The sequence below is a fragment of the Geotrypetes seraphini genome, chromosome 15, assembly GCF_902459505.1.
Source record: "Geotrypetes seraphini chromosome 15, aGeoSer1.1, whole genome shotgun sequence".
NCBI classification, from domain to species: domain Eukaryota; kingdom Metazoa; phylum Chordata; class Amphibia; order Gymnophiona; family Dermophiidae; genus Geotrypetes; species Geotrypetes seraphini.
The window spans coordinates 1,159,533-1,186,954 of NC_047098.1; the positions used below are offsets into that span (position 1 = coordinate 1,159,533).

The window sequence follows — 27,422 nt, forward strand, 5'->3', positions numbered from 1 at the left end:
TATGCCTATAGGTGTCATCTTTACATAGGTACAGTAGGTTTTGGTTATAGTAACATGCAAACTTGGTACTTTTTACTCTGATGTTCACTACTACCCTTTAGAAGGTCCCTCTGCTCTGCTGGACTCATCTGTCTGGAATACAGGCTGGAAAGTACAGTTTCTTTCACATCTTTGGGTGGTGGGAGAGGGTTGGTGATCACTGGGGGAGTAAAGGGGGTTACGCCTTAATCCTTCAAGTGGTCACCTGATCAATTTGGGCATCTTCTGACCCTTATTCATTTTTAAAACAGTCTAGATCAGGGGTCTCAAAGTCCCTCCTTGAGGGCCGCAATCCAATCTGGTTTTTAGTATTTCCCCAATGAATATGCATGAGATCTATGTGCATGTACTGCTTTCAATGCATATTCATTGGGGAAATCCTGAAAACCCGACTGGATTGCAGCCCTCAAGGAGGGACTTTGAGATCCCTAGTCTAGATCCATCTAAATGGGGCCCTGGACATTTTGTTAAAAGTTTGATTATTCCTGCAGAATATCCAAGTCCTAAGCCCACCCAAAACATGACTCTAACACACCCCCTTAAGATTTAGACACACGGGAGACAAAATGACCAGAAAGATGTCTAGAAAGTTTTCAAAATGATCATTTGGACATTTTGACTAGTAAGACATCTAAGTGTTGGTTTATGCCTTCTTTTGGACATCTTTCTTTTTTTTTAATGAGTCCCTTAGCATCTGTGAACTGCCACCCCTCCCCCCATACTGAGCTGCCTGAAATAACCAAGCCATGAAACAATGGGGGCAAGGAGCCTCATTTGTGGAATCTTCATGACCTCCCTGTGAAGGAAAGCCCCCTTTTGAAGTATTTCTTCCTCCTTCTACTCTAAGAAGGTTATAACCCCCTCTGGATCTACAGCATTTCTCTCCTCTGACAGAGATCCCTATTGGGATCACACCCAACCATGCCTCTCAACCCACAACTAGAATCAAGTCCACTCGTTCACTCCCTCTAGGGTACCCCTCTCACTTTCCTCCCAGGAGCAAAATCAAAAGTGGGCCTTGATGCACAGGGCTGGGCCAAGGGCATGTGACACCCTATAGTAAATACGAGGGGGTGCTGGAAAGTTCTCATCCCAACCAAGAAGCGAATAACGTGGACATGGTTCAATCAATGATCTGCAGATTGGCAGTTAATGAAATGAGATAACATTCTTTTCAGCTACAGTGACAAAATAACAGTAAGAATTTAGGAAGTTGGTTGGTTGGGCTGAGAACTTTTCAGCACCTCCTCGTAATCTGAATATAATGACTAAGAGAATCCTTGTAATTACCAGAAAAATTGTGTAGAGAAAAAAAGAGGCCTCAAGAGGCTAGAAGGATGTTTAATTATGCCCAACTATCAAAGAACTCTAATTTAATTTGTTTATTTTCAAAGGCATTGAAAATCCAAAGTACTTATCTATTACCCAGAGCACCTCCTCGCTGGCTTCTTCCATCTGCTACAAACAGAGCTGCAACATAGGTTTCTCAGCATACACCCCGCAAATAGCTGCATCAGTTTCCAAGATGGTCAAAATTAACAAATTCTATTAAACACTGGAGTTGGTTGGTTTGTTCGTTCCAGATCAGTTCTGAAACAATAGCTCAAAGAGTCGCTTTCATCCATCAAAACAAATGGCACTTCAACAGTTTCTTAAAAGTACAATCATCTGCTTGATGTTTAAGAACCAGAGACAACTTGTCCTGTTCAGCAGGTCCAGCATAAGAACGAGAGCTCTTCCTTGTCACATCCAGGTGCATCTGTTGAAAAATCCAGTAGGATGAGCAGAACATAAATTTGAAACAGTTCTTTAATTACCATGAAGCTTGTTGATGGAGACTTACATAAGCCAATAACGACAGCTTAGACTTAATGCGATATTCAATAGGTAACCAATACAAAGCTACGAAAAATGAAGATACACGTTCAAATCTTAGTAGCCTTAACAAAAGTCAAATTTCTGAATTCTGTACAAATTGCAATGATCGTAGACTATTCCTTCATCTTCCTTAAAGATCCGATATACTTGTCTCAATCTTTACATAGAAAATGAGAGAAAAAGACCATATGGCCTAGCCAGTCTGCCCATCCATATTATCCACTATCTCTTCTTCTAAGAGATCCTATATGTCTGCCCCATTTGTTCTTAAATTCAGATAGAGTCCTTATCTCCACGTCTGCCACCAGGAGGTCATTCCACACAACCATCCATCACCCTTTCCATAAAGAAGTATTTCTTTAGATTACTTTTGAGTCTTCCCCCCTTCAACTTCATCTTATGCACTCAGTTGCAAGAGAAACGCCTGTTGTGAAATATTTCAATGTCTCAATCATATCTCCCCTCTCTCACCTTTCTTTCAAGTTACACATATTGAGGTCTATGAGGTTGTCTCGATATGTTTTATGATGAAGACTCCTTCATCATGGTTATATCTTTAGGAAGGTGTGATCTCCAGAACTGCACACAGTATTCTAAAGGGGCCTAAACAGAGACTTTTGCCTGGTGGACGTTCCTCTTTCTATGCACCCAAGCTTCCTTCTAGCTTTGGCCTTCACCCTTTCTCCCTGTTTGGCCACTATAAGATCATCAGAAACAATCAGGTTTCCAACACAGAAGCATTTCTCCTCCTTTGGGTTTTTGTAGTCCAAGAGCAAAAACCTGTATTTTTTTAGCGTTAAATCATAGTTGCCAATCTCGGGACCATTCTTCTAACTTTGCTAAGAGATTCTTCCTCATGCTATCTACACCAATAAGAGTTTTGTAGCATCTGCAAAGAGGCAAATTTCACCTGACATCCATTCCACAATATCACTCACAAAGGCATTAAAAAGAGCTGGATCAAGGACTGATCCCAATGGTACACCACTAGTACCATACCTTTCCTCTGAGTGAACTCCAGTTACCACCACCCTCTTTCGTCTTCCACTTAACTAGTTTCTAACCCACTTAGCCACTTTTTGGTCCAGACCAAGGGCACTCAGATTTTTTATCAGTCACCTATGCAGAACCAAGTCAAAGGCTTTATTAAAATATAAGTACATCACATCTAGTGCTCCCCCTAAACCTGTTTGGTCACCCAGTCAAAGAAATTAATCACATTAATCTGACAAAAGACCTTTCTATTCTTTATTTTAGAAATGTCTCCATTAATTTACTCACCAATGATGTTAGTTCTCAACCTCCTTCTTACTTCCACTTTGTGGAGAAGGACCACATTTGCTCTTCTCCAGTCCTCCAGGACCACTCCTGACTCTAGGACAGATCTAACATAGAGATTTAATAATAGGAGGGGGGGATAACAGAGTCCCCTGCGGAATACCGTATTTGATCGGTTTTGGTTTCGATAGTGCACTGTTGAGCAGAACGCTTTGGGATCTGTTATTCAGGAAAGAGGAGAACCATCATAGCGCCCAGTCACTGCACATGTGTTAGTAATTATTGAAAAATAAGAAATGTGAATTTTATATTTTATATCCAATTCTTTCAAACGTATAATGTGTGGAACACTTATCTTGTGAAGATTTCAGGGTCCTGATGGGACTGAAGTGCCATTAAATGTTCTGCGTTTTCAGTTGCATTCACGATCTAAATGCTAAACCGTATCCTACATTAAGTGTAAGGTCCACTCACTGCCCTTTCCCTGCCATTCCTCATTCATTTACTGAGAAGGTCAAACCACTAGTGAGGGTGACTCACAAATGGAAGATTAGGTAAATGCAGATTAGTAAAAAGTCCCCAAAATTTGAAATTTTAATATGTGTATGTGTTTTTTCAGAATACACCTCATTCCTTCCCCCACAAATACCTAACCTGTGCATGAAACCAAACTGAAGACAATTTGCTGACAATTTGTCTCAAAGAGACAGCTCTGAAAATGTCCTTCTATGCCAAGTACAACAGTAGGTAGATGAGAGCTTTTCAGTATAATATCCATCCCAGATGAGGACCAAGTCTAGTTTATCTCATATCTCTGCAGGAAGTTTTTGATCTTTATCCATGTCAGTCAGACATAACCCACTTCAGAGCAGGAGCTGAAGCAACAGGTGCGAGGGCTCTTCTCTACTTGGTGACAACTTGGCGTTCAGCTCCCTTTGCTTCATCGCAGCTGTTGAAAATCACTAGAACCAAAGCAGTCTTTCTCGAGTCTTCTGTTTTCGGTCACGCTTCCACATGTCTCAGACAGGGCTGTGATTTTGGCACAGACAGTACCCCAGGCCCTTATAAATCTACATTTTCTGATACAGCGTGGCGTTAGCAGTCAGAGCATTTTACAGTGATATCACAAGTCCCTTTGGAATCGGATTAAGCACGGACAACTGCTTCAGTTTTCTCACACATTTTGCTGTTTGTTCTTCCCATACGTGTAGATCCCCAAGAGGTGAGAGTCTCTGGTTTCCCCTGTTTGGATCTTGACAGAAACCCAGTGGCTGACACTTGCCAGTTGAGCAGAGCATCAGAAGAGGCTGATTGATCGGAGCACAGGTGTTGGAGATCCCCCATTATGGCCTGTGATATAACAAGAAAGACGGAAAGTCAATGTTCTTCAACGCAAGGACTAGGGGTCAATGTCAGTCCCCGGAGACCTCTAGAGCAGCCCCCACTGTCCTTCTGGAAGGATTTTCTGCTACTCTGTCTGTCTACCCGGACTCAGGACAGAAAGGGTGCACCTGCTTAAAGAAGAAGACATGTCTCAAAAGACAAAAGATAATGCATTTGGAAATGTTCACAACCTTAGGGTTACCATTCAATAAACATAAGAACATAAGATTTGCCGTTGCCACCGTGCCCAGCAGTCCGCTCACACGGTGGCCCTTGGGTCAAAGAGTCTAGCCTTACCTGCGTATGTTCTGTTCCATCGTGAGGATGAGATGTCAATAATTCAGCCACGGGTGTAACGTTCACTTTATTGATAGTAGCATTGCGGAATACAAGTACTTTAATGTAATGTAACATCATTAAGCTGAAATTGACTTCTAAACTGTTGGTAGATCTGATTAGTGGGAGTGGATGTCATTGGCACACACTGGAAGATATTTGGCCGCTCTCCTTCAGCTCATTAGAATTCAAAGTGACTCCAGCTTAATCATTAATGAAGACCCCTGCTCGAGGGTCTCATCAGACTTCCCTATAGCAACGTAACCATTCACCGGACTCCTCAGGGTCAAAGTGCAAACTCAGCCCGTAGGTAGTGTGCCTTTCACATGATACAAGATGTGGTTTATTCTGGTCATTCCACTGCCTTTAGCATCCTGGGCAATTGTGTTTCATGTCACAAAACTACTGGAGTGATTTTACCCAGCCCTAGAACAGCAGGAAGGTTTACAAAGTTGTGCTGTAGAAATGTGTTCCACATTTGCTTCAAAGAAGGGAGAAGTGTTCTCAGTTTTGGTTTTATCACAAATTTTTACTGATTTTCAAGTGTTTTTAGTAGTTTCACAATTGTTTCGTTTCAAAGTGAATTTTTAGTGCGTGCTGAACCGATGCACCACTCACTAACGCCCCGCCCCGCTTTTTACAAAACCGTAGTGCGGTTTTTAGCGCCAGCCATGGCGGTAACAGCTCCGACGCTCATATAAATTCTATGCGCATTGTAGCTGGTACCGCCGTGGCCGGCACTAAACTCCGTGCTAAGTTTTTTTAAAAGGGGGGATAAGTGATGAATTGAGATGCTTATTGCATTAATTTAGCCTGCGGTAAATATTATAAATAAAACTAATAAGCCAAACACACCTGAATGTTCACCTTGTAGGTGGTATATAAGAATTAAACCAAAGAAAAACCTGGTCCCAGAGTTTAATGAACCAAGTTTTATTTAAAATTTGATTAATCGCTTAATCATACTTCTAAGCGATAAATGAAACCCAGGGCGGGATTAAGCTTCAACAAATCCTAGACAACAAGGGTAATGAACCCCCCCTCCCCCCCAAACATTAATACATTTTTAAACCACAGGAACACGTGAACACCAACATGTCACTCTCTGCATTGTACCTTGAACTTAGAAATTGGAATTGCAACATTCCAGAATCCCAAAGAGTAACAAGAAATTCCAGAATCCCAAAGAGTAGCAACATTCCATGCTACCGATCCAGGGCAAGCAGTGGCTTTCCCTATGTCTTTCTCAATAACATACTATGGACTTTTCCTCCAGGAATTTCTCCAAACCTTTCTTAAAACCAGCTACACTATCCACTCTTACCATGACCTCTAACAATGAGTTCCAGACCTTAACTATTCTCTAAGTGAAAAAAATATTTCCTCCTATTAGTTTTAAAAGTATTTCCCCTGTAACGTCATCAAGTGTCCCCTAGTCTTTGTAATTTTTGACGGAGTGGAAAATCGATCTACTTGTATCCGTGGATTTACTCAGCACATGGAAGAATTGGGGCTCATTCAAGAAATTTTCCATGGCTTTTTGACACATTTCATTCCCGCATCGAATACTTTTGACTTCAGTCCCAGCCAAGGTTTAATGCCAAACCCAGTGCTTTTTGCGTTTATCACAGAGAAGGTCTTTTGTGCTACCATCTTTATCATCAGTCATATTTACTTCAATCATATCTCCCCTCAGCCATCTCTTTTCCAAGCTGAAGAGTCCTAACCATTTTAGTCTTTCCTCATACGAGAGGAGTTCCATCCCCTTTGTCATCATGGTTGCTCTTTTAACCTTTTCTAGTACCCCTATATCTTTCTTGAGATAAGGAGACCAGAATTAAACGCAATATGTAACCCAGAGACACACACGCACCCTCCCCATATCTCAGAAAAGTCACATAAGCAAAAGCAGCATGCAATTACAACAGCAGCCACAGGAAGTGAGAAATGAACAAGAAGCCAAGAAAAGCTTGACCACAGCTTAGTCACCAGATGCCATTTCTGTTTTGAGTCTCCACACCCTGGCCAAAACACTTCTGTGTCCCTACTCCTTAGGGCACAATGATAAAACAATGCCTTGATTCAAAACCATAAATCATTCCATTAAAATAAAAGCAAGGAGCATTTGTGAGCATGCAAAAATGCAGCAACACTACATGCATTATACGAAGCCTACTTTATCAGACATTTTAAACGCCTGTACGAGAAATTAGATTTATCACCAGTGTAGGAAGCTAATGATTTCCACTGCACTTGTCATGACGAAAAATGTGTGTGAAATTTTCAGAGGAGCTGAATAAGCCAATCGGCCCTCAGAGATGGAAGGCAACCTGCGGCGTGCTCACATTTCTTCCTGCTGATGGAGACACCTGGCGTTTCTCATCTTCGGCTTTTCCTCTCATCAGAGTCAAGATCGGGATTCGGATGCATCTGAGAGTGACATCGTCTCCAGCTGTGTGAAACACTCGCCTGAAGAGTAAGGTTTCGAATTATACCCACACCGAAGAAATCACTCTGGATCCAAACAGGAGACTTTTTCTCTGTTCATTGTGCCTCAGACATACCCCAGTCACCCAGACTAAATGCTTTGCTGGGATACCTATATGAAACTGGAAGATATACATCTGCTCCCCACCTAAGCCGGCTGTGTGGGTAACCATAATCTCACCTACCACTTCCTCAACCTCTCAACAGGAACATTTGATGTTGATACTGTATTTGAAAATCAGCCATCCATACTTCAGGTCACTTTAGTTTTCAGTTAACTGCCAAAAGTATAAGGTTTGTATGACAATGATAAAAATATAACTTACCCCCTTTTTATCAAAGTATAGCTCCGTTTTTAGCGTCGGCTGCGGAGGTAACAACTCCGATTCTCATAGCAATTCTATGAACCTCAGACCTCTTACCGCCGCGGCTTGCACTTAAAACCACACTACGCTTTTGTAAAAGAGGGGGTTAGTTAAGGTAAGAAATGCTAGATGGAGTCAGTCCCAGCATCCTATTTCCAACTATGGTCAATCCAGGTCACAAGAACTCAATTCCCAAGAATAAATCCATTCCAAGTTTATTCAATGTTTAATATACCGCATTTGCAGAACATCTATGCGGTTTGCATTTAAGATTAAAAATAAATTAAGTAAAAATTGAAATAGAAATGAGAAAAAAAATCAGAACGACATAATTAATAGTTAAGTAAGTATAAGATGAAAAGCTGATTATTATGTGCTCTTGAATTTATATTGATCATCGCTGAGTCCTGCAAATCATGAACTTAATTAAGTTATCAATCAAGTTTTTGAAAGAGTTTTAAATCACTCAAGAATGGAATCTAAGTCGGACATGATTTGGAAGAGCATTCCAACTGAAAAGGTGCGATCTCTAATAGATGCATATGTAATATGTCTTGTAGAAGGAATCATAAGAAGATTTTGCTAGAGTGAGTGAAGTGTGCAAAACGGTAAATACGGTATCAAATAGTTATCAAGATAAGAAGGGGATCAGTTTGATCACGTCTTAAAAACCAAAAGCGATGCTTAATTGGCAGCCAATGAACTGACTTCAGAAGTGGGGTAACATGATCAAATTTCTTTTCCCTGTAATCAATTTTATTGAAGCATTTTGAACTAATTGAAGACAATGTAAATCTTTTTGTCTAAAATCATAATATAAAGAATTACAATAATCAAGTATCTCCCTGTAACTTCATTAAGTGTCCACTAGTCTTTGTAAGTCTTGAGGCAGTAAAAAAATTGATCCACTTCTACACCACTCAGGATTTTGTAGACTTCGATCATATCTTGAGAATCCTTTCCACTATCTTGCCTGGCATGGAAGTCAGGCTTAGCAGTCTGTAATTTTCTGGATCACCCTGGAACCCTTTTTAAAAATCGACGTTACATTGGCCACCCTCAAATCTTCAGGTACCAACAGCAGATCAGCAATTTCATGTTTAAGTTCTTTCAGGTACCCAGGGGGTAAACCATCCGGTCCAGATGATTTATCACGTGTTGATTTAGCTCAGTATGTCTTCCAGGTTCACCGTCACTCTTGAAAACCGTTTCTGATAGACTCTTACACCTCTCCTCCACCCACTTCTCTGCCCCCACCCCCTCCTGCTGCCCATGTGCCACTTCCCTTCCCCCATACCTCTGTAATGTTCCTGACGTGAGCAGCAACCCCCAAGCTGATGTTGCACCAGCATCGGCTCTTCCTAGGCCCGAGTTCCGGAATAATGGCCTATGGGCTTCCCTTTTAGGAAGTTATCCATACCTTTTTAAAACCCTGCTAAGCTAACTGATTTCACCACATTCTCTGGCAACGAATTCCAGAGTTTAATTACACGTTGTATGAAGAAATATTTTCTCCGGTTTGTTTTAAATCTACAAGTAGCAGAGTGGTGAGGAGTGCAAAGACAGCCTGCCGCTGTTACTCATTGGGTGCAAAGAGTGAATGACAGTTGCTGACCTGTAAACTTATTGCTCAAGTTAACTCTGGGCCTCCTAGAAATGTGAAGTTCTGGTTACGCCACTGCTCCCTGCCAGTGTTCAGAAGTGCATTATCAAACAATTGTTGGTAATTACAATCCTGACTGGATTCATACTGATTTACCTTTAATTTAAGAATCGCATAGTTCAGTGTTTTTGTTTCCTGAATTTAGCTGGACCTCTGACCTCAGAATTTCTCCTTGAAAGAGCCCTGAGGGACAAAACATGGTTTGCATCAAAATTTATAAGAATATTTTGTGTTGAATTTCACAAACCATTTCCGGATTGGTTGGGGTCCTTTTAATTGTGCTGTTTTTTCCTGAACACAAAGAGGTCAAAAATCACTTGTGCGATCAATGTGCAGCTTGAAATATTTAACACAGATGTTTTCAAATCATACATTTACTCTACTAAGCTAACCATTTAGGTAGCACTGTTGAATATGTGTAGAACTTGAACCATGTAAATAGAGCGCTACCCCTCAGAGCTGCTGCTTGATTAACTTATGATTTGCAGGGAACATCAGCTGACACCCAAGAAGAGGAATGACAAACAGGTCCACCAGGATTGAAGTTTCATCGTGACTTCAGTAAGTAGAACCACAGTACTCATAATGACCCAAGACGGCCATGTTTTGTCTAGTGGGTCTTCCTATGGCAGGGTTTAGCAACTGTGATATGCCAAAAGATTGCTGTTAATCCTTGCTCAGAAAAGTTTAGCGAGAACAGAGGCTCATATATCAATCAGGGTACATGTCTTTGGTCATATCACAGTTGTCGAATGCTGACTTAGGAAGACTACAGGGATATACGGCCATAATGGGTCATCTTGAGAACTATATTGAAGTCACAATAAAACCTGAATCCTGGTGGACTCCTAAGTCATTTGTCATTCCTCTTCTTGGGCGTCACCCTTGTTCTTCATCATTGATCACTTGTTTAGTGGATGTAGAAAAATTGTCCAAACTGACTACAGACATCACAACAGGGGTAAGAACATAAGAATAGCCTCACTAGGTCAGACCAATGGTCCATCAAGCCCAGTAGACCGTTCCCAAGGTGGCTAATCCAGGTTACCAGTACCTGGCGAAAACCCAAGGTGTAGCAATATTCCATGCTACCGATCCAGGGCAAGTAGTGGCTTCCCCCGTGTCTTTCTCAATAACAGACTATGGATTTTTCCTCCAGGAACTTGTCCAAACCTTTCTTAAAACCAGCTACGCTATCCACTCTTACCACATCCTCTGGCAAATGCATTCCAGAGCTTAACTATTCTCTGGGTGAAAAAAAATTTCCTCCAATTGGTTTTAAACGTATTTCCCTGTAACTTCATCGAGTGTCCCCTAGTCTTTGTAATTTTTGACAGAATGAAAACTTGATCCACTTGTACCCATTCTAATCCACTCAGGATTTTATAGACTTCAATCGTATCTCCCCTCAGCCGTCTCTTTTCCAAGCTGAAGAGCCCTAACCTTTTTAGTATTTCCTCATACAAGAGGAGGTCCATCCCCTTTATCACCTTGGTCACTCTTCTTTGAACCTTTTCTAGTGCCGCTATATCTTTCTTGAGATAAGGAGACCAGAATTGAATGCAATACTCAAGGTAAGGTCGCACCATAGAGCAATACAGGGGCATTATAACATTTTTAGTCTTATTAACCATTCCTTTTTTTAATAATTCCTAGCATCCTACTTGTTTTTTTGGCCGCCGCCACACATTAGATGGAAGATTTCTTCATATTGTCTAAGATGACACCCAGATCCATTTCTTGGGTGCTAATCTCCACAATGATCCACTGCAAGCTTGTGCAAGAAGCAGGATTTTCGATTCAACAAATCCTGGTATAAGCACTGTGTAGAAAAAACCACAAAAAAATGAAAAAGTCAAGATTTTATGGTCATTTCAAATTCAAATGGACAGACAGATCATAACACACCTGATATCACAGCAATCAAGTACCAAGACAAAGAGCTGGAAAAATTAATAAAGTATTGAGACCTGACAATAGAAATGACAGAACTCTGGAACAAGTCCTGTTGGGTTATCCCCTGTTGTTGTAAGAGCCTTAGGCCGTGTTACACAAAAACCGGACAAATTTCTATAAAGCCTGACATTTCAGATTTGAAAACAGCAGACTTACAAAAAAGCAGTTTTCCTGGGTTCAAGTTGTATCTTAAAAAGTATAGCTCTTGCATGACGCTTAGATCCCCCAGTGATATTAGACTATCTCTGTTTATATTATGTCCCATATAATAATAATAATAGTACTTGAAATCTGTCTTGTGCTGCTACCAAAGATTCAGAAAGGGGAGAGGCACAGGTTTGGCTCCACAGTAGACTCGTAACTTCTGCTCTTCTTAATTTTAGCCACCAGATGGCAACAGTTTGCCATTATTGAAAAAACTGATGTGATAAAAAGGAACTTAAACCAAAAAAGAAGATAAAATGATGCTTTGTGATACATTTTTGACTAGTCTATGAAGGCAATATTTTATCATTTTGTTTTCATTGTTTTGCTGTTTTTTGAAAGAACATAAGAATAGCCTTACTGGGTCAGACCAATGGTCCATCAAGCCCAGTAGCTCATCCTCATGGTGGCCAATCCAGTCACTAGTACCTGGCCAAAACCCAAGGAGTACCAACATTCTAAATAGAATCCCCAAAGAGTAACAAGATTCCGGAATCCCCAGAGTAGCAACATTCCAGAATCCCAAAGAGTAACAAGATTCTAGAATTTCAAAAAGTAGCAGCATTCCATGCAACCGATCCAGGGCAAGCGGTGGCTTCCATCATGTCTTTCTCCGAGAATGAAATGAACAAGAGCAGCAAAGCAGTCTAGAAATACATTTCAATTGCGGCATCTCTTTTCTTCTGGAAATGGGTCCCGCCTCAGCCTTGAGGGGCGCACTTAGAGGGCTGTTCCTTAGCCGAGTTTCTTGAACCCTCACATGTGGCCCAGGACTGCAGGCGAGCCGCCCAGACCCATTGCTGCCTCTTGAAAGTCGATCCATTCAATAGATTTGAACCAACTACTGAGTAGCAAAAGCTCCAGTTCCAGTCTGAATTTTAAAAGTGCCCCTCCAGAGATGCTTCTCAGTTTCAGCCTAGGAAATTATTCAGATCTAATAGTTAAGAAACTGTTGATTCAGAGGCAAAACACAGAAACTTATTTCCAATGCACATTCAAGAAGTCATTTTATGGGAAGAGTTCAAAAAGGCGCCATGTTAAGGTCTTTGTAATGCAATGTCTGAGAAGCAGCCCCAGTAATGCATAATCTTACAGAAATTTGCACCTATGTAATTGTGTATGGTTGCTCTCATATGTAATTCACAGGTACAGTACGACTCGTTCTTTGCTCCACTCAAACTATGCCCCAGAAACACCTACACATGGGACGCACATAGGATCCTTCTCTTCTACTGCCAATTCCAGACTTTTTCCTTTCATCTTGCTGTCCCATATGTCTGGAGTAGATGACCCAAGTCTGCGCCTCACGCCCTTTCCCGTAGCTTGTTCAAAAGTAGGCTGAAAAGCTACCTTTTCGAGATTGCCTTCAACTCAAAACCCTACTCCCCTCTGCCCATCAACGCTCATCACTCCAGACGGCATTTTAACCATTCCCCCTCCCCTAACTGTAACCCTTGCCCTGGTATCCCATTTGTTTCTCTTGATTGATTAGATTGTGAGCTGTCTCCTTTGTGATTCTGTACAGTGCTGTGTACATTTGGTAGCACTCTTGAAATATGTAGCAGTAGTAGTAATGTGTACTTATATTTGCCCATGTAATTCTTATGAAATTTAAAGAAAGCTTCATAAAATTATCCCTGCAAAGCAAAACAGTGTAGTTACTTACCTGTAATGTAGGTTCTCCGTGGACAGCAAGATAGTCAGCCACATATGGGTTGTGTGGCTGACTCATCCTGCTTATCCTAGGAGAAAGTGTGGTTATTTACCTGTAACGTAGGTTCTCTGTGGACAGTAGGATGAGTCAGCCATATGTGGAGAAACTTCTGCACCAGAGGATGAGGACAAAGACACCACTGATTTTGTCCTCATGGGGGGGGAAGATGCATATATTCTGCAAACACCCAAACATCTGCCTTCTGCTAACTTACAGCTCCAGTAATTGGGTCAATTATACCACAGGCTGGACATTGTGATCTTTTTGGCTTTTTATTTAATTAGTGCATTTTTATGCATATAACACACACATAAAACATATATAAATTACATCTACGTAAGAATAATTTGGCATATGTGCCCATTCATATAACGCTTGATTATAGTTTATTTTTCTAAGATACTCTAATTGTTAAACTAATACATTTGTTTTTAAGGAATTTTCTTATTAGATTTTTGTAGGGTTTATCTCCACCCATCATTACCTGCATAAAAACTAAAAAGAAAAGTCTTAAAAAAAACAAATGCACTAATTTAGCAATTAGTCTGTCTTAGTAAAAAAAAATACAAAAAATACACCAGTATAGTATGCCCGTGCATATAGCACACAGAGGGTGTGCACATATATGAAGCAAAATACGGTACTCACCTTTCCAAATCCACGCTCAAGGTGAGATACAGCTCCACTGGACTTGCTGTACAATCTAACTCTCCACCTGAGGGAATGTTTAGAGATATAACATCCAAAATCACAAGAAGACTTAGTGGTCATCGCTTCTATAGTACTGCTGCAGACTGAGAACCTAGATAGATAGATAGATAACATGTCATTTCGGAATGAAAATGCCAGCTCTGATGCTTCTCAGCAAGCCAAAAGTTCCTGACCAGGGAAGGGAAATGTTCGATTGTATGAATTTTAGCAGGTCATAAGATGAGTAAATCTTTTCATAAACGTGGATCATAAATCCTAATAAGTTAATGAATAGAGTAAGTAAAATAAGAACCAGAGTCTTTGGGAGCAGATTGGGAAACAGAGCCATGGAAAACTGTCAACACATTTTCTAAACATTAAAGTCTGCTGGCTGTAGGATTCCTTCAATGTTTCTCAAGGTGCCACCATTCACCATCCACAAATACACTTTCAACTAGGCGGCACTGTTTACTGGATTAAAAGTCTTTCCATGTTCACGACCCCATGTTTAAGGCCAAATAAAACTGTGTGACACTCCCCTCCCCGTCTTCCTCCTGATGGTACAGAATAATGATGCACCTATGGGGGGTTCGGGGGTTGGAAACCTCCATTATAGCGAAAACTGAACTTTTTCTGATTTTTTTCGGGAAAAGTTCCGTTTTCTCTATAATGTGGGGGGGTTTCACCCCCATACACAACCCCACAACGGCAGCGCAAACACTATGCAATAAAGTGGGGGGGTTGCCACCCCAAACCCCCAGTTGGAGCTCTTTAAAAATTATTTTTTCCCCCGCGAGCTTCTGTCTTCCGCCGAATTGTCGGCATGCTGGCATCTGGCATGCGATTATCCCGTCACCCACCTATGGAGATCCCACCCAGGCCCACTCCACAGTTTGGGAAGCTCCGCCATACGACATCACTCACTAGCTCACATTCACCAGGAACTGAAACTGAAGTTGCACAAATAGTCATGAAACGTTTTTGGGAGTCTAGACTCAGACCTCAGCAGCAAATGCTCTACAAATGTTGGCAAGCAGGTAAGCTAGTGCAGTGGTTCCCAGCCCTGTCCTGGAGGACCACCAGGCCAATCGGGTTTTCAGGCTAGTCCTAATGAATATGCATGAGAGAGATTTGCATATAATGGAAGTGGCAGGCCTGCAAATCTGCTCCATGCATATTCATTAGGGCTATCCTGAAAACCCGATTGGCCTGGTGGTCCTCCAGGACAGGGCTGGGAACCACTGCACTAGCTTACCTGCTTGCCAACATTTGTACAGCATTTGCTGCTGAGGTCTGAGTCTAGACTCCCAAAAACGTTTCATGACTATTTGTGCAACTTCAGTTTCAGTTCCTGGTGAATGTGAATTTTTCACGTCATCCCATGTCCATTAGTATTTCTACGCCTCAATTCAATTTAAAGCAGGTAAAAACCTCAAACATCTCCCATAACCAAACAATTACTCTATAAAATATTATAATCAGAATAAAGAGAAGTTATCAACTATTGTAGCTGAATTTAAGTCACCTCCAGCTGCAACTGAAAAAGGAATAAAACCCCAAAGAAAGCAGAGCTAATCTGCCTTTTAAAGACTGACCCTCTTAGGTGGCTTTCATTGAAATACTTCACTTTACAGTTCTAGAAACTGCTCATTAGAACAAGGTTGTGTTGTGTTGTGTTGTGTTGTGTTGTGTCACATCTATAGGACCCACCCAGTGGCATAGCGAGGGTGAGGCCCCTCCCCCGCCTCCTTCCCAGCAACTTCAACCTGCTCCTCTCTCTCTGACGTCACTTCCTATGCGCGGCACACGGAAGTGACGTCACTTCCTATGCGCGGCACACGGAAGTGACATCATGGGAGCTGACGCGGTTGCGAGGACCATGCGGAAGTTATTACTGGCGGGGCTGAATAAGTAAAGGTGCGGGGAGGAAAGGGGGGAAAGAGGTGAGGGGCAGAGAAGAGGTTAAAAAAAAGGTTTGGCCAAGAGGAAAGCCATCACTTATCCCTGGGGTTGGTACTTGTCACCTGGATTGGCCACTTAGAAGCAGGATATTGGGCTAGTTGTAGAGATGGATGTAGAGTCATGAAACTTACAAGTTATTCCACCCTTCTCAAGATTTTGCTAAACTCAGTAATCATGATCATCACCCCAAAATGCAGGTGTGAGTTTGTGCTGATGGTTCTATTGTTTTGCTCTGACTGCGGTCCCCAAGAAGCTGCTGCCTTAGGCAACCGCCTAGTCTTATCTAATGGTTGGGCCAGTCCTGAGCAAAACTCAGCCAAAATTTGAAGCCTGAATCAGAGCTGATGCGTTTCTGGCATCTGATTCTGTTTAGAGATCTAGGCTGGACTTTGGGGCCAATGGGTTTCTGGTTCTCTGACCATTTAGGAGATAAAGTATCTCTTGTATGAATAGGACTCATTAGGAGCTGAACTGATGCTGTCGTTTCAGGAGGTTGAAGAGTTTATTTCTTTTTGATTTTTTGTTGTATCACATTTCTTTTTATAACATTTTTGCTGTTTAAAAATTGTTCTAGAAATATTTTGGCAAGTAATGGATATCCATCAACACGTGTAATGTGTTTCGGCATCTGTTGAAAATGAATGGCCAACATTGCAAGGTGTCTTGTGATTTCAACCTAATTCACCCCTTCCCTGCTATATTCCTCGCCCAGCTGTCCCTTTATCTCTGCTTTTTTTAATACAGCTTGTTTTCACGCAAAAGTAAGAGGGTCGATTTTCAAGCAAACAAGAGAGAGTATTTTAGGGGCTGGGCAGTAGCAGCACTTTATTTCATTCTGGTATGGTCACAGAATATCTGGGTCTAATTTAGCCTGCAGGGGGCAGTGTTAAAAAAAACAACCCAAAAACACTCACTGACAATGGGCTAAATATTATCCTAGTAGTTTCTTATGTTCATCCAAATCTAAAATTTCCACTGAATCAAGCCAGTTAAACTGACTATTTAGCTAAATCCTCTTCTGCCCATCCCAAGTATGGGAGCATTTCTCCCTCCAAAATACCCCTTCCCTCCCATAAATGGTGTAAATGATGGCAGATGAAACCCAGTTTGGTCCATCCAGTCTGCCCAGATAGATGGCCAAAGATGATTCTGTCACTCCATACGCCCTGTTTATAGGCTAAATTTTGCTTTGATTGTACCCTCTTATGTTTATCCCACATGCTCTTGAATTCTGTCCCACCACCTCCCCCCGGAGGGTGCTCCAGGCATCCACTGCCCTCTCTGTGAAAAACTATTTCCTGATATTACACTTAAGTTTACCTCTTTGCATTTCAATTCATGTCCTAAATAAACGAACCAAAAGAGTAAAATCAGGTTAATCCCGGGCAGTCCAGAGGTGGAGCCAGCTATTTTTCTAAGTTTACCAGATAACTGTGGATTTTGCTATTGAATATCCCAGTGACTGGCTAAGTTCAATTCTTTCAGTATTTAGCTGACTGCTGCTGGCCAGTTATTTACCCCTAAATATGTATCTGAGACAAGGAGGGTTAAGTGACTTGGCCATAATCAAGAGGAACAGTGATGGAATTTGAACCTGGCTTCTCTGGTCCTCAGTCTGTCGCTCAATCTACACGGACTGCTTTTCCCTCCCACTGCTTTCAATTTCCATGAAATCTGGGTTGGGATCTGGCATCATGAATGTCCCGGGGAGCTTTTTCTTTAGTTCATTGTACAGACAGAGTTGAGTAAGGCCCAGTGTAAACATTCTTGAGAGCCCCCCCCCCCCCCTCACCACCACTGCTCCCCTGCTGGATCCCCCCCTCCCACCATTCATGTGTCCTCCTTCTTCCTGCTACTGTCCCCTCCTCCCAAGTGAAATACTTCCTGTTTCCGCATAAGTAGGAGGGACCCAGCAAGAAGAAGAAGAAGGACCTGTAGCCAATGGCAGAACAGAGTTAATGTGCTAACATGCTTCGACCCTGATTCTATAAAAAGCATCTTCCATTAATGTTCTAGGCACCTAACTTAGTTTTTCTAATTGGTCTAGTTGGCGCCATTAATTGAAGAGTGTCATAAAAAAACAATTTAAAAATTAATTTTCAGATAGGGGTCCTCACCGAGGCACCCACCCAAAAAGTGGGCCTGGTTAATGGCAGAGTTTGTGTGCAGAAAGAATTGGGCACTGCCAGGCACCTGCCTTAGGTGATATTTTAAGCCAAGAAGACCCTGACCTAACCCACCAGTGCCTTGAGTTAGGTGTTGCTAGGTATGTGAAGGTGCCATTTTCAATAGATCCCACCAATTTAGACGCCATTTATAGAATCAGGGTCTAGGGCTCAGCAGGAGATCCGCAGTGACCTACTGCTGCTACCATTGCCCCCCCCCCCCCCTTGGAGGCCGAGCCTGGCGAATCTTGTCCACTCATTGGTGGCCTGGTGTTCAGCTGAGGCTAATGCACCAGGACTCCTTGTAGGAAGCAGCATTCATGGCCCCTAAATCTGGCCACTAAAGGTCAGCATTGTACAGTGGCTATAACTAACTCCCTGTGCTTTTGGGGCCGTGAATGCTGCCTCCATGGCATTTCCAACCTCATAGTTCTTTTTCATACAGAGGGTGGTGGATACATGGAACGCGCTACCAGAGGATGTGATAAACAGGAGCACGCTACAGGGGTTCAAAGAAGCTTTGGATAGGTACTTGGAAGACAAAGGGATTGAGGGGTACAGATAAGAGTAGAGGTAGATTATAGGGATGGGATTAGAGGTAAGTTACAAAATTAATCAGGGGCCACTGTTCAGGCACTAGGCCTGATGGGCCACCGCGGGAGCGGACCGCTGAGCAAGATGGACCTCTGGTCTGACGCAGCGGGGGCAACTTCTTATGTTTCTTATATGACCTGGAGAGGCTGAGCTGGGAATCAACCCCTGTCACTGTGCAGGGCAGTATACAGCACCATCGCTGAGCCTCCATGTGAGGTATTCTAATGAAATGGGGTTGATCTTTTGATGCCTACAGTGAAGCAAATGAATAAATTAGGAACTGACTTTGAAAGCTGGTTCGGTTAAGAACATAAGAATAGCCTTACTGGGTCAGACCAGTGGTCCATCTAGCCCAGTTTCCCGTCTTTGCAGAGGCCAATCCAAGTCCTGGCAAAAACCCAAAGAGTAGCAACATCCCAGACTCTCAAAGAATAGAAACATTCTAGAACCCCAGATAGTATCAACATTCCATGTGGAATCCCCAAAGAGTAGCAACATTCCATGCTACCGTTCCACATTGCCTCTATCTCACTCCATCTCAAAACCAGATACTGCAGAATTAGGGAAAAAATGATTATACGAATGACAGCTGATAGGAGATATGATAGTGGTCTATAAAATCATGAGTGGAATGCAATAGGCAAATTCAGAAAGTATAAAGACTAAGGGGCATGCCATGAAATAACACGATAATTCGAGCTGGGAAATTTGATCATGTATCTGATTTCTAGGTAAGGTTATACTGGTTGAAGATTGAATGAATATCTGTACACATACCATCTCGACGTCTACGCTCAGCTCAGTTAAGGGGCTGTTCGTACTTTTAAGCAGGCAAGGTTACATGCAACTGGAGTGGGAGCATTTTCTTGTGCTGGTTCAGACACTCGGCATCTTATTCCCTTTTATATTAGAAAGCAAAAGGATGTAACTTTTGAAGAAGCTTTTGCAGAATGAAAGATGAATGCTGAGCACTTGGCTTGTCTGCTTATTTTGTATGATATGTGGATGAAATTTATGTCTGTATTTATGGTTGTTTTGTAATACTGTAAATGTATTATTGTAACCCACCTTGTTAAAGGGGACCAAATAAACTATAAACACTGTCTTTAAACAAATTAGAGAGAATAAATGTCCTTAATGTAGCTGTATGTTAAAAAAAAACCCAACATTTGGCCAATTCCTGGAGAAAAGTCCATAAACCATTCTAAAGGTAGATCTGGGATTTGGTATCCTGCTGCTTTGGGATTCTGCCAAGTACTTGGGTCCTGGATTGGCCACTGTTGGAAACTGAATACTGGGCTTGATGGACTTCTGCTCGGACCCAGTACGGAATTCTGAAATGTTCTTATGTTCAGTACAAAGAAAGACGCCGTTAATTTGTGACTTATTTGGGATTTTCAAAGCAGCTTCTCGCTAATCGCTTTATTTTCTTAAAAGAAAAAAAAGATGATTTTTGTTATGTATATTTTATTTTTAAAACTCAATAAAAGTTATTGAACATTAAAACAAATCGGACTTACTCGTTTCCAAAACATGATTATTTCCTAAGTGTGAAAACTTGCAGAAAGCAATTTGCACACTAGTGTTTTGTGACCCAGCGAATAGCAAACTTGCCACCAGACGGTGGATTCATCAAACTAGGAAATCGGCTTCGGGTTCAAGCAGTTAAATGGAAATCAAAACTTCTGGAATTTTTGCGAGGTTGCAGAATACAAAACTCCAGTTTTCCGTTTGACGTGATAGAGAAAGTGTGTCCAGCACTGTTGCTTTTCCATTCACAAATCAAAGCTACCCAGATTTGTTGAAGAATTTTCTGGGATCTGCCTTCTTCTCTGCTGCCATGAAGAGAAGTTGCAAGAGGAAGGGATTTCCTTCAGAGATTTCAAATAAAAACTTCAGCATTGAGAGGTCAATGGATCTGGTTTGTGATTATTTGGGGAAATGCTATGGGTCCGAAATGTGACTCGATATCTTTCCCAGAAGATCATGAAAATCCTCCCCCACCAAAAAAAAAACACGCTTTCATTCTTTTCAGCAGTCTAACGATTCAAACGTGCCCCATTTAAGTCTCAAGTTGAAGGGAAACTAAATAATACCTTAAAATTTATCTGCATAACTTAAAAGTATAATTAAGAAGCACGTTTCCCACCCCAAGACCACTAGACTCCATACATTTCAGTGGAGCAAGGTCTACTGAAGTCCAACCACCCCCGCCCCCCAGACTTTCGGTGCCAATAGTACATTTCCAGCGCAGGGTCCATATTGCAAGCCTAACCCCCTAACTGCAACTTGAGCGTCTAGAGGTGCAAGAATGCTAAACGCATTTGGGGTGTTTTAAACCCCATCGGTCTGTGCTCTGAGAGCGAACAAAGCCTCAATGGGAACCACAAGTTGGAGTCACCAGAGGATGAAACAGACCAAATGCAACCCACATTATCTGTCTTTATGGGGGGGAAAGCATTTTTCCGATTGCCCGAGTCTTCTGCTTTGATAAATTAATTGGTGGCGGATCCGGTTTCCACAGATTAATGGGACACTTGGTGGGTCGAATTAAAGGCAGCCGGCCTGGGAGAAGCGAAGAGGACCCCCAGCCCCTTTTGTAAGGGAAAGGGGAAGCTGCCACAGTTGCTTCCATTGTTTCTGGCCGCCGTCCCTAGAGAAAGTCCCTGTGAAAATAAATTAATTCCCATTACACAGACATTAACAAGCTCACTAACCAGGCGCTGGGCAAATTGAGAACCAAAGTGGAACAGCTCGCCTAACTCAATGCATTTTAGGATGAGCTTTGGGAGGGGTAACTCTTCTTCAGATCAGATCAGGTTGGGTTTTGTTTTTTCCTGATCTGAAGAAGGGTTACCTTGGAAAGTTCATCCTAAAATGCATTGAGTTAGTCCAATAAAAAGGTCTTTTGTTTTTTGTTTTCTTCCTATATATTGTCTTGGAAAGTGGACTAACTCAGTGTTCAGTGAATCCGCAAAATGGGTGTTCTCCTCGTTTTTAGGTCACTTTATTAACAGTTTTATGCCAAATCTATTCTTAAAATGGTGGCCCATGGCAAGGAAGCTATGCGCTATGGCCTTGTACTAAAAAAAAAAAAATAGAATATTCTGTTGGCAAAACATTTAAAAATTTGCATTGCGTCTCTGTCTAGAAAAATATCAAGAATTCTCATTATAACAGCTGGAACTCAATCACACCTAGGGAAATATATTAACCAAAAAATACTCGGCAATATTTTAGGCTTTATTTTTCATTTGTTTAATGGAGAAATCAAGGGTCAGGCATTTAAGTGTTTCTAATATGGAAAGTAAAAATGGGGTCTAGTTCAATAGGAGGGGTGCTGAGAAGTCCTCAGCCCAACCAACCAATTCCTAAATTCTTTTGCCTCTGTAGCTGAAAAGCGTGTTATGGTATTTCGTTAAGTAACAATTTGCAGAAACGAAATTCTGTGTTTTTTGACATTGTTTCAGATCATTGATCGAACCATGTCCACTTCATTCTCTTCTTAGTTGGGCTGAGAACTTTGAGCTGAGATTGTGATGTCATAATTCATCATTCCACCAATAAGAGCCAACCTCATCAGTGATGTCACAATGGCTTGATTGTGCTCACTTTTATTACATACCAGGGGGAGCTGAAAAGTTCTCAGCCCAACCAACCAACTTCCTAAATTCTGGGTGTTATTTTTTCTACCAGAGCTAAAGAGAGTGTTATCTTATTTCATTAAGGGCCAATTTGCAGTAACAAAATTCTCTGTTTTGATATTGTTTCAGATCATTGATTGAACCATATCCATGTCATTCTTTTCTCGGTTGGGCTGAGAACTTTTCAGCACTCTCTTGTCTTGCATTGTTGCATTTGATTGGTTCAAAGTTGCCCGTACCGATACTAAAATAAATCCTGACACCTGAGGACACCCATGTCTGCCTTTCCTGTTAAGGGGCATTTGTGCTGTTTCAGGGAACCAAGTCACACACATATTTTTCAAATTATATTTGATATTTCCCTTGAAGCATCAGAAAAGTATGAAAGTAGATTCGAATCCAAACTTGGGGGTTAGAGAAGCAGGAAATGAAAACAGAGACCAGCCCAGAACTGCGAAGGCTTCACTGAAACTCTCCTGTTCTCCTAGAGAAAATCTAGTTACCCCACAAATTGACCCATCCTGCTTCATCCGCTCCCATTCAAGACTTTCTTTACTTTTTTTGTCTAGCCTGAAAATTCGGTGAATTGCCCCCAAATGATAGATTGAACAAAGGAAGGTGCTTTTGTCCACTCGATTTAAAATGTCAGATTAAGGAGGGCATTTCCTTCAAATGGAGGGAGAAACCCCCCTACGTGGAAGTTAGGATGTATTATGCAATCTGCAGGAATGCTTTGGAAATGCCCAATCAAGGCAGGACTGGTCAGTTAATGCTGAAGCCCCTTTAATCTTCCATCGCATCCCAGGTGACCCTACACCAGCATCTGCATGCGCAATTGACATTTCACCCCCTCCACACTCCTTAATTGGTAGAAGAATTATTGGTGAAATTGGTTTCCACCAGGAGAGCATTGCACGCTCATTTTCCGCCTTTTCCTAGGCAGAGTTCCCATGGAGCTGACAAGCGTCTGCCCCACAGTCCAAACCTAAAATTAAAAAATTAAGAGCTCATTAAAATAGCAACACAAGAAGACAGAAACTATATGATTAATGTGGAGAAGAGAGCTGACAGCAAAGACATGGTAATGATGCACCCTCTGGCACAGGGCAAGGGAGAGAGCACGAGGATGGATGATAGACCTAGAACGGGGAGTTCTTTTGAACTTTTGGCCCCATTCCTTTCTCTTTTTCTCTTGCATTCTTTGAAAACGCTTACAGCTAACAATTTCTTGCAGAGGAAACTTTAGGGACAATTTTCTGACCTTTTCTTGTTATAAAATGTGTATTTTGTTTCTTTTTATTCAAAGCTAAATCAGCTCCGGTCCAGTTTCCTCTGTTCACAACAAATGTCATAGGCAGCTGAGCTCAGAGGTTTTTCTCCAACATTTCAACAGATCGTTTCCTTCAAATAACCTCTTTTATAAACATAAACTGAGACATTACTGTGGATTATTTGGAAACATTTATAAAGATTTTTCTTTCTACAGTGTGCTGAGTCTCGCTTTGCATCCTGAACCACCGAAAAACAGCAAAAATCATTTGGCTTAAGATGTAATCTTTTACCTTATTAATTATCGTCAATTTCCCTCCCTGCTCTGGGAATTCAAAAGTGTTTACACTTTTAACAAATCAGTTTAAAAAAAAATCAATATTTAATTTACAGTTCATTTTGGTAGTATATATGAATATAACTTGTGTAAAGAATTCGACAATTAAATACCATAATACAAGTAGGACATGTTTTATATGGAAAGTTTAATCTCATCACCTGAAATTATTCATTTTAAGTTATGACGACAGGACTTTATCATCTGAAAGACAAAAATATATAAGCATTTGATTAAACTGTATAATAATACCCATTTAATGAAATTAAAATAAGTCAAAATGTCACACAAGAAGAAAGATGAACCACCAACTAGGGGGTGCTGAAAAGTTCTCAGCCCAACCAAGAAGAGAATGAGGTGGATATAGTTCAATCAATGATGTGAAAAACAGAGAATTTTGTTTCTGCAGATTGGCCCTTAATGAAATAAGACAACCGAATTTAGGAAGTCGGTTGGTTGGGCTGAGAACTTCCTAAGAGGAGAGGGTGTTACACCAAAGTTAAGATTTAAAATTAATTTATAAATGTTTTTTTCCCCCTGAAGAATCATTTCTCTTAACTGTTTACAACATCGGTAGGTTCTGAGGATTTCTTTTGTCTCATGTAACAATGATTGCTGTTTGGTTAATTTTCTTTAATAACAAAGAAAATCCACAATTATATGGTACCACAAAGAGGAAATTTCTCTTATTTCTAGAGCTACACGAGTTTCTTTTTATGACTAAAAATTACCGATCGCCAATGGTTTAGTCACATGAATGCAAGCTTCAAATCTATAAGAAAATAAGAATTGCCATACTGGGACAGAAGGTGGTCCATCAGGTCCAGTATCCTGTTTCCAATAGAGGTTACCCAGGTCTCAAATAAAACAGCTTTTATACTGTTTGCTCTTGTCCTAGGAATAATCAGTGGATTTCCCCACTCTTTTAGGAAATTAGCCAAACCTTTTTTAAACCCTGCTAAGCTAATTGGTTTTCACTAGATTCTCGGCAACGAATTCCCGAATTTACACATTGCGTGAAGAAATATTTTCTCCAGTTTATTTTAAATCTGCTACTTAGTAGCTTCATCACATGTCCCCTAGTTCTGCCCAGTTTTATTGATGTTTATAAATTGTAATTATATTACCATACTCCTTGTTAGCTAAACAGACTAGGTCAAAACTATTAAAAGCAGCATAAAAACATATGTCAGTCTTTCCAGGTCTCACACATTAAGTTTGCATTTCATCTGGTCTTGGCAAGCAGCCTGGAGTCTCCTAACATGTCCCAGTAACAATAATTCACAAGGAAAAGTCAAGTTACAAGTAGGAAATGCAGCTTATTCGCTTCAGAGTTTGATCTTGTCTCTAGAAGTGAATGATTAAAAAAACGCCAGTAGATCTTGTTAAAATTGCGCTCGTTGTATGGACTTTGGTAGCTATACTCACGTTGGTTGCTCCCAAAATGAGTTGAGAGGAGCTCCATACACCATAAAAAGTGTTCATTGATTTTTCAAGAGAGAAAAAAAAGTCCTTTTCCATGTGAAAACAATAGTTCGGGGGTCCTGGCGTCATTCCCTGCTGAGAAGGAGTTTTCCTGCAAGCCTGGGGCAGGCTCTGTGCTGAAGCTGCCCACCAGAAGGAGGGTCAGGCCCCGAGGAGATGGGACCACCTCGCACCACTGGTCACCTGAAGGAGGGCAAATGAAATGATAGGAAAAAAAGCACAGGCTGACCTTAACCTAAGGCTCTTCTTGCCACTGATGCCTTTCCCCTCTTATTAAATCCATTTGCAAAAAGTGAATCCAAATAATGGATTTTCTTCTTGAAATTGTTGGAGAGGTTGGGTTGGGGGGAGTAGTAAGATTCATGGGAGTGAGGCACATTTTGACCATACGAGAGAAGGAAAGCAGAAACTAGGGCAAAGACTGGCCATTCCCGTGTTTTGTGAGTCCTCCGGAGGAGTCCGGCCATTCCAACCCAAGGTGAGCAAAGGTCTACCTAAGGGCCTAGGAAGCGCTGGAGGTGCTTTAAAGAGCTGAAGGACTTAAACCTAAATATTCGTTTTCGTCCCAAAACGAGGCTTGTGCGGTGGCGAATTCTTTCTGCGATTGGTTCCTTCACCCAAAGCAATGCCCCTTCCGTCCTCCTGAATAAAAGAAAGATGCGCGTCCATCAGAGCATCCCAGTGCGTCTAAGTTGGGCACTTTAACAACTTCTAAACCGTTCCACTGGCATAATTCCCCCTCCTTCCCCCAAAGAAAAATTAAGTCAGCACTCTGTAAAGTGGAGAAAAAGACCCCCCCCCCATCACAATTCATCTCCTGCCCAGTCTGGCTGAGTCTCTGCTCCTCCTGCCCAGCGCACACATCACTGCAGTGGCTGCTCTCAACACTGACCCCCTTCCTTTAACTTTTGGGGGGGAAACTTTGAGTGAGACTTCTTGAACAGCTGCAACGAAAGGGAGACGGCTCTGCTCGCCAGCAAAAGACTTCTTCTTTGGGCTCTGCTAGGCAGCCCCCCAGCCGGGAAGGTGACTTCTTTCGTACGGTTGTGAATGGCAGCTTTACCCGGGGCCATTCCCAGGATGATGCGACCAGCGCCAGGCCAGAACTATCCCCGCACGGGCTTCCCACTGGAAGGTACGTCTCCAACCCTTAGAACCAGGTCCACTAGGTTGCATGGGCTCTTTTTCCCTTTTCCCCCTGTCATGCATGCCCCTCTGTCCCCAGCCTTTGCATGCACTGTCAATTCCGCTCGGTGTTTGCGACAGATTTTCATCAAGTGAGGCTAGATTTCAAATGTATGAACTGCTCAAGATCTTTAAACCCTGCCATTCCGCTTGCAAAATCACTCCTGGCTTTGCAGCAATGTTTGGAAACTTTTCTTGTCCTCTCCGCACAAGGGAAAGTCAGTTCTGGAAGCTTTTCGGGGCTAATGGGTAGACATGAATGTACTAAAGAGCTCCTGTGGCTCTTATTGCGCTCAGTGGACTTTTTAGCCGAGGAAATGGTACTAAAGCTGCCAGAATTTGCTGCGGCACAAGGTAAACAGTTGCTCCATCCAAGTTTGGAGGCAATCAGATCTTTCTACCATGTGTGCAAAGTGCTTTTCTGAACGTTAAGCACTTGCCTGCTTGAATTGCAGAAAGGCGAGGGAGCCGTGTGCATGTATTAATCCAGCCTCAGATGCAATTCGTGATCAAGTGGTGGAAATAAAGCCGTGAAAAGCCACGAAGCCACAAAAACACACAAGCTGGGGGGATTTGTTGAAGTGCTTCTTTGTAGCAATGAAGGGAAAACAGGCAGCAAAGGAATGGCTCAAAGGATTAGAACAATATTTGCACAACATGACTGCGAATAATGAGAAGGAAGGGTCCCTGGCTTTGGGGGGCTTCTTGAATGTAAAATGGGACACTTCAGGGGGGTTTTGCCGCCGGTGGAGTGGCGGCCGAGTGACTCGGAATTAGCGGTGCCTGAT

General features: G+C 41.8%; 1 protein-coding gene and 1 long non-coding RNA gene across 5 annotated transcripts in view; one reads left to right on the plus strand and one right to left on the minus strand.

Annotated features, from left to right (window-relative positions):
* Positions 1 to 1,473: 1,473 nt before the first annotated feature.
* On the minus strand, positions 1,474 to 15,774 carry LOC117348925. Of its 3 annotated transcripts, none has more exons than XR_004537075.1 (4): positions 15,704 to 15,774; positions 13,952 to 14,105; positions 11,094 to 11,251; positions 1,474 to 1,798 (listed from the first exon to the last, which is right to left on the minus strand). It is a non-coding gene; the product is annotated as an uncharacterized LOC117348925 (long non-coding RNA). The 3 variants fall into 3 exon arrangements; XR_004537073.1 differs by lacking the exon at positions 15,704 to 15,774 and adding an exon at positions 15,589 to 15,697; XR_004537074.1 differs by lacking the exon at positions 15,704 to 15,774 and adding an exon at positions 15,519 to 15,583.
* A 44-nt stretch (positions 15,775 to 15,818) lies between these two features.
* PAX7 (paired box 7) overlaps positions 15,819 to 27,422 on the plus strand; it is a 129,575-nt gene continuing 117,971 nt past the window's right edge. Inside the window, exon 1 of one of the 2 annotated variants that reach the window (XM_033922112.1) lies at positions 15,819 to 15,910. Coding sequence is in view for 1 of the 2 variants with exons in the window: in XM_033922111.1 (XP_033778002.1) it covers positions 26,500 to 26,584 (85 nt within the window). In the remaining variant the exon portion in view is untranslated. Of the gene's footprint in view, positions 15,911 to 26,499; positions 26,585 to 27,422 lie in introns of those variants that run through there. The other variant, XM_033922111.1, reaches the window with a different exon arrangement.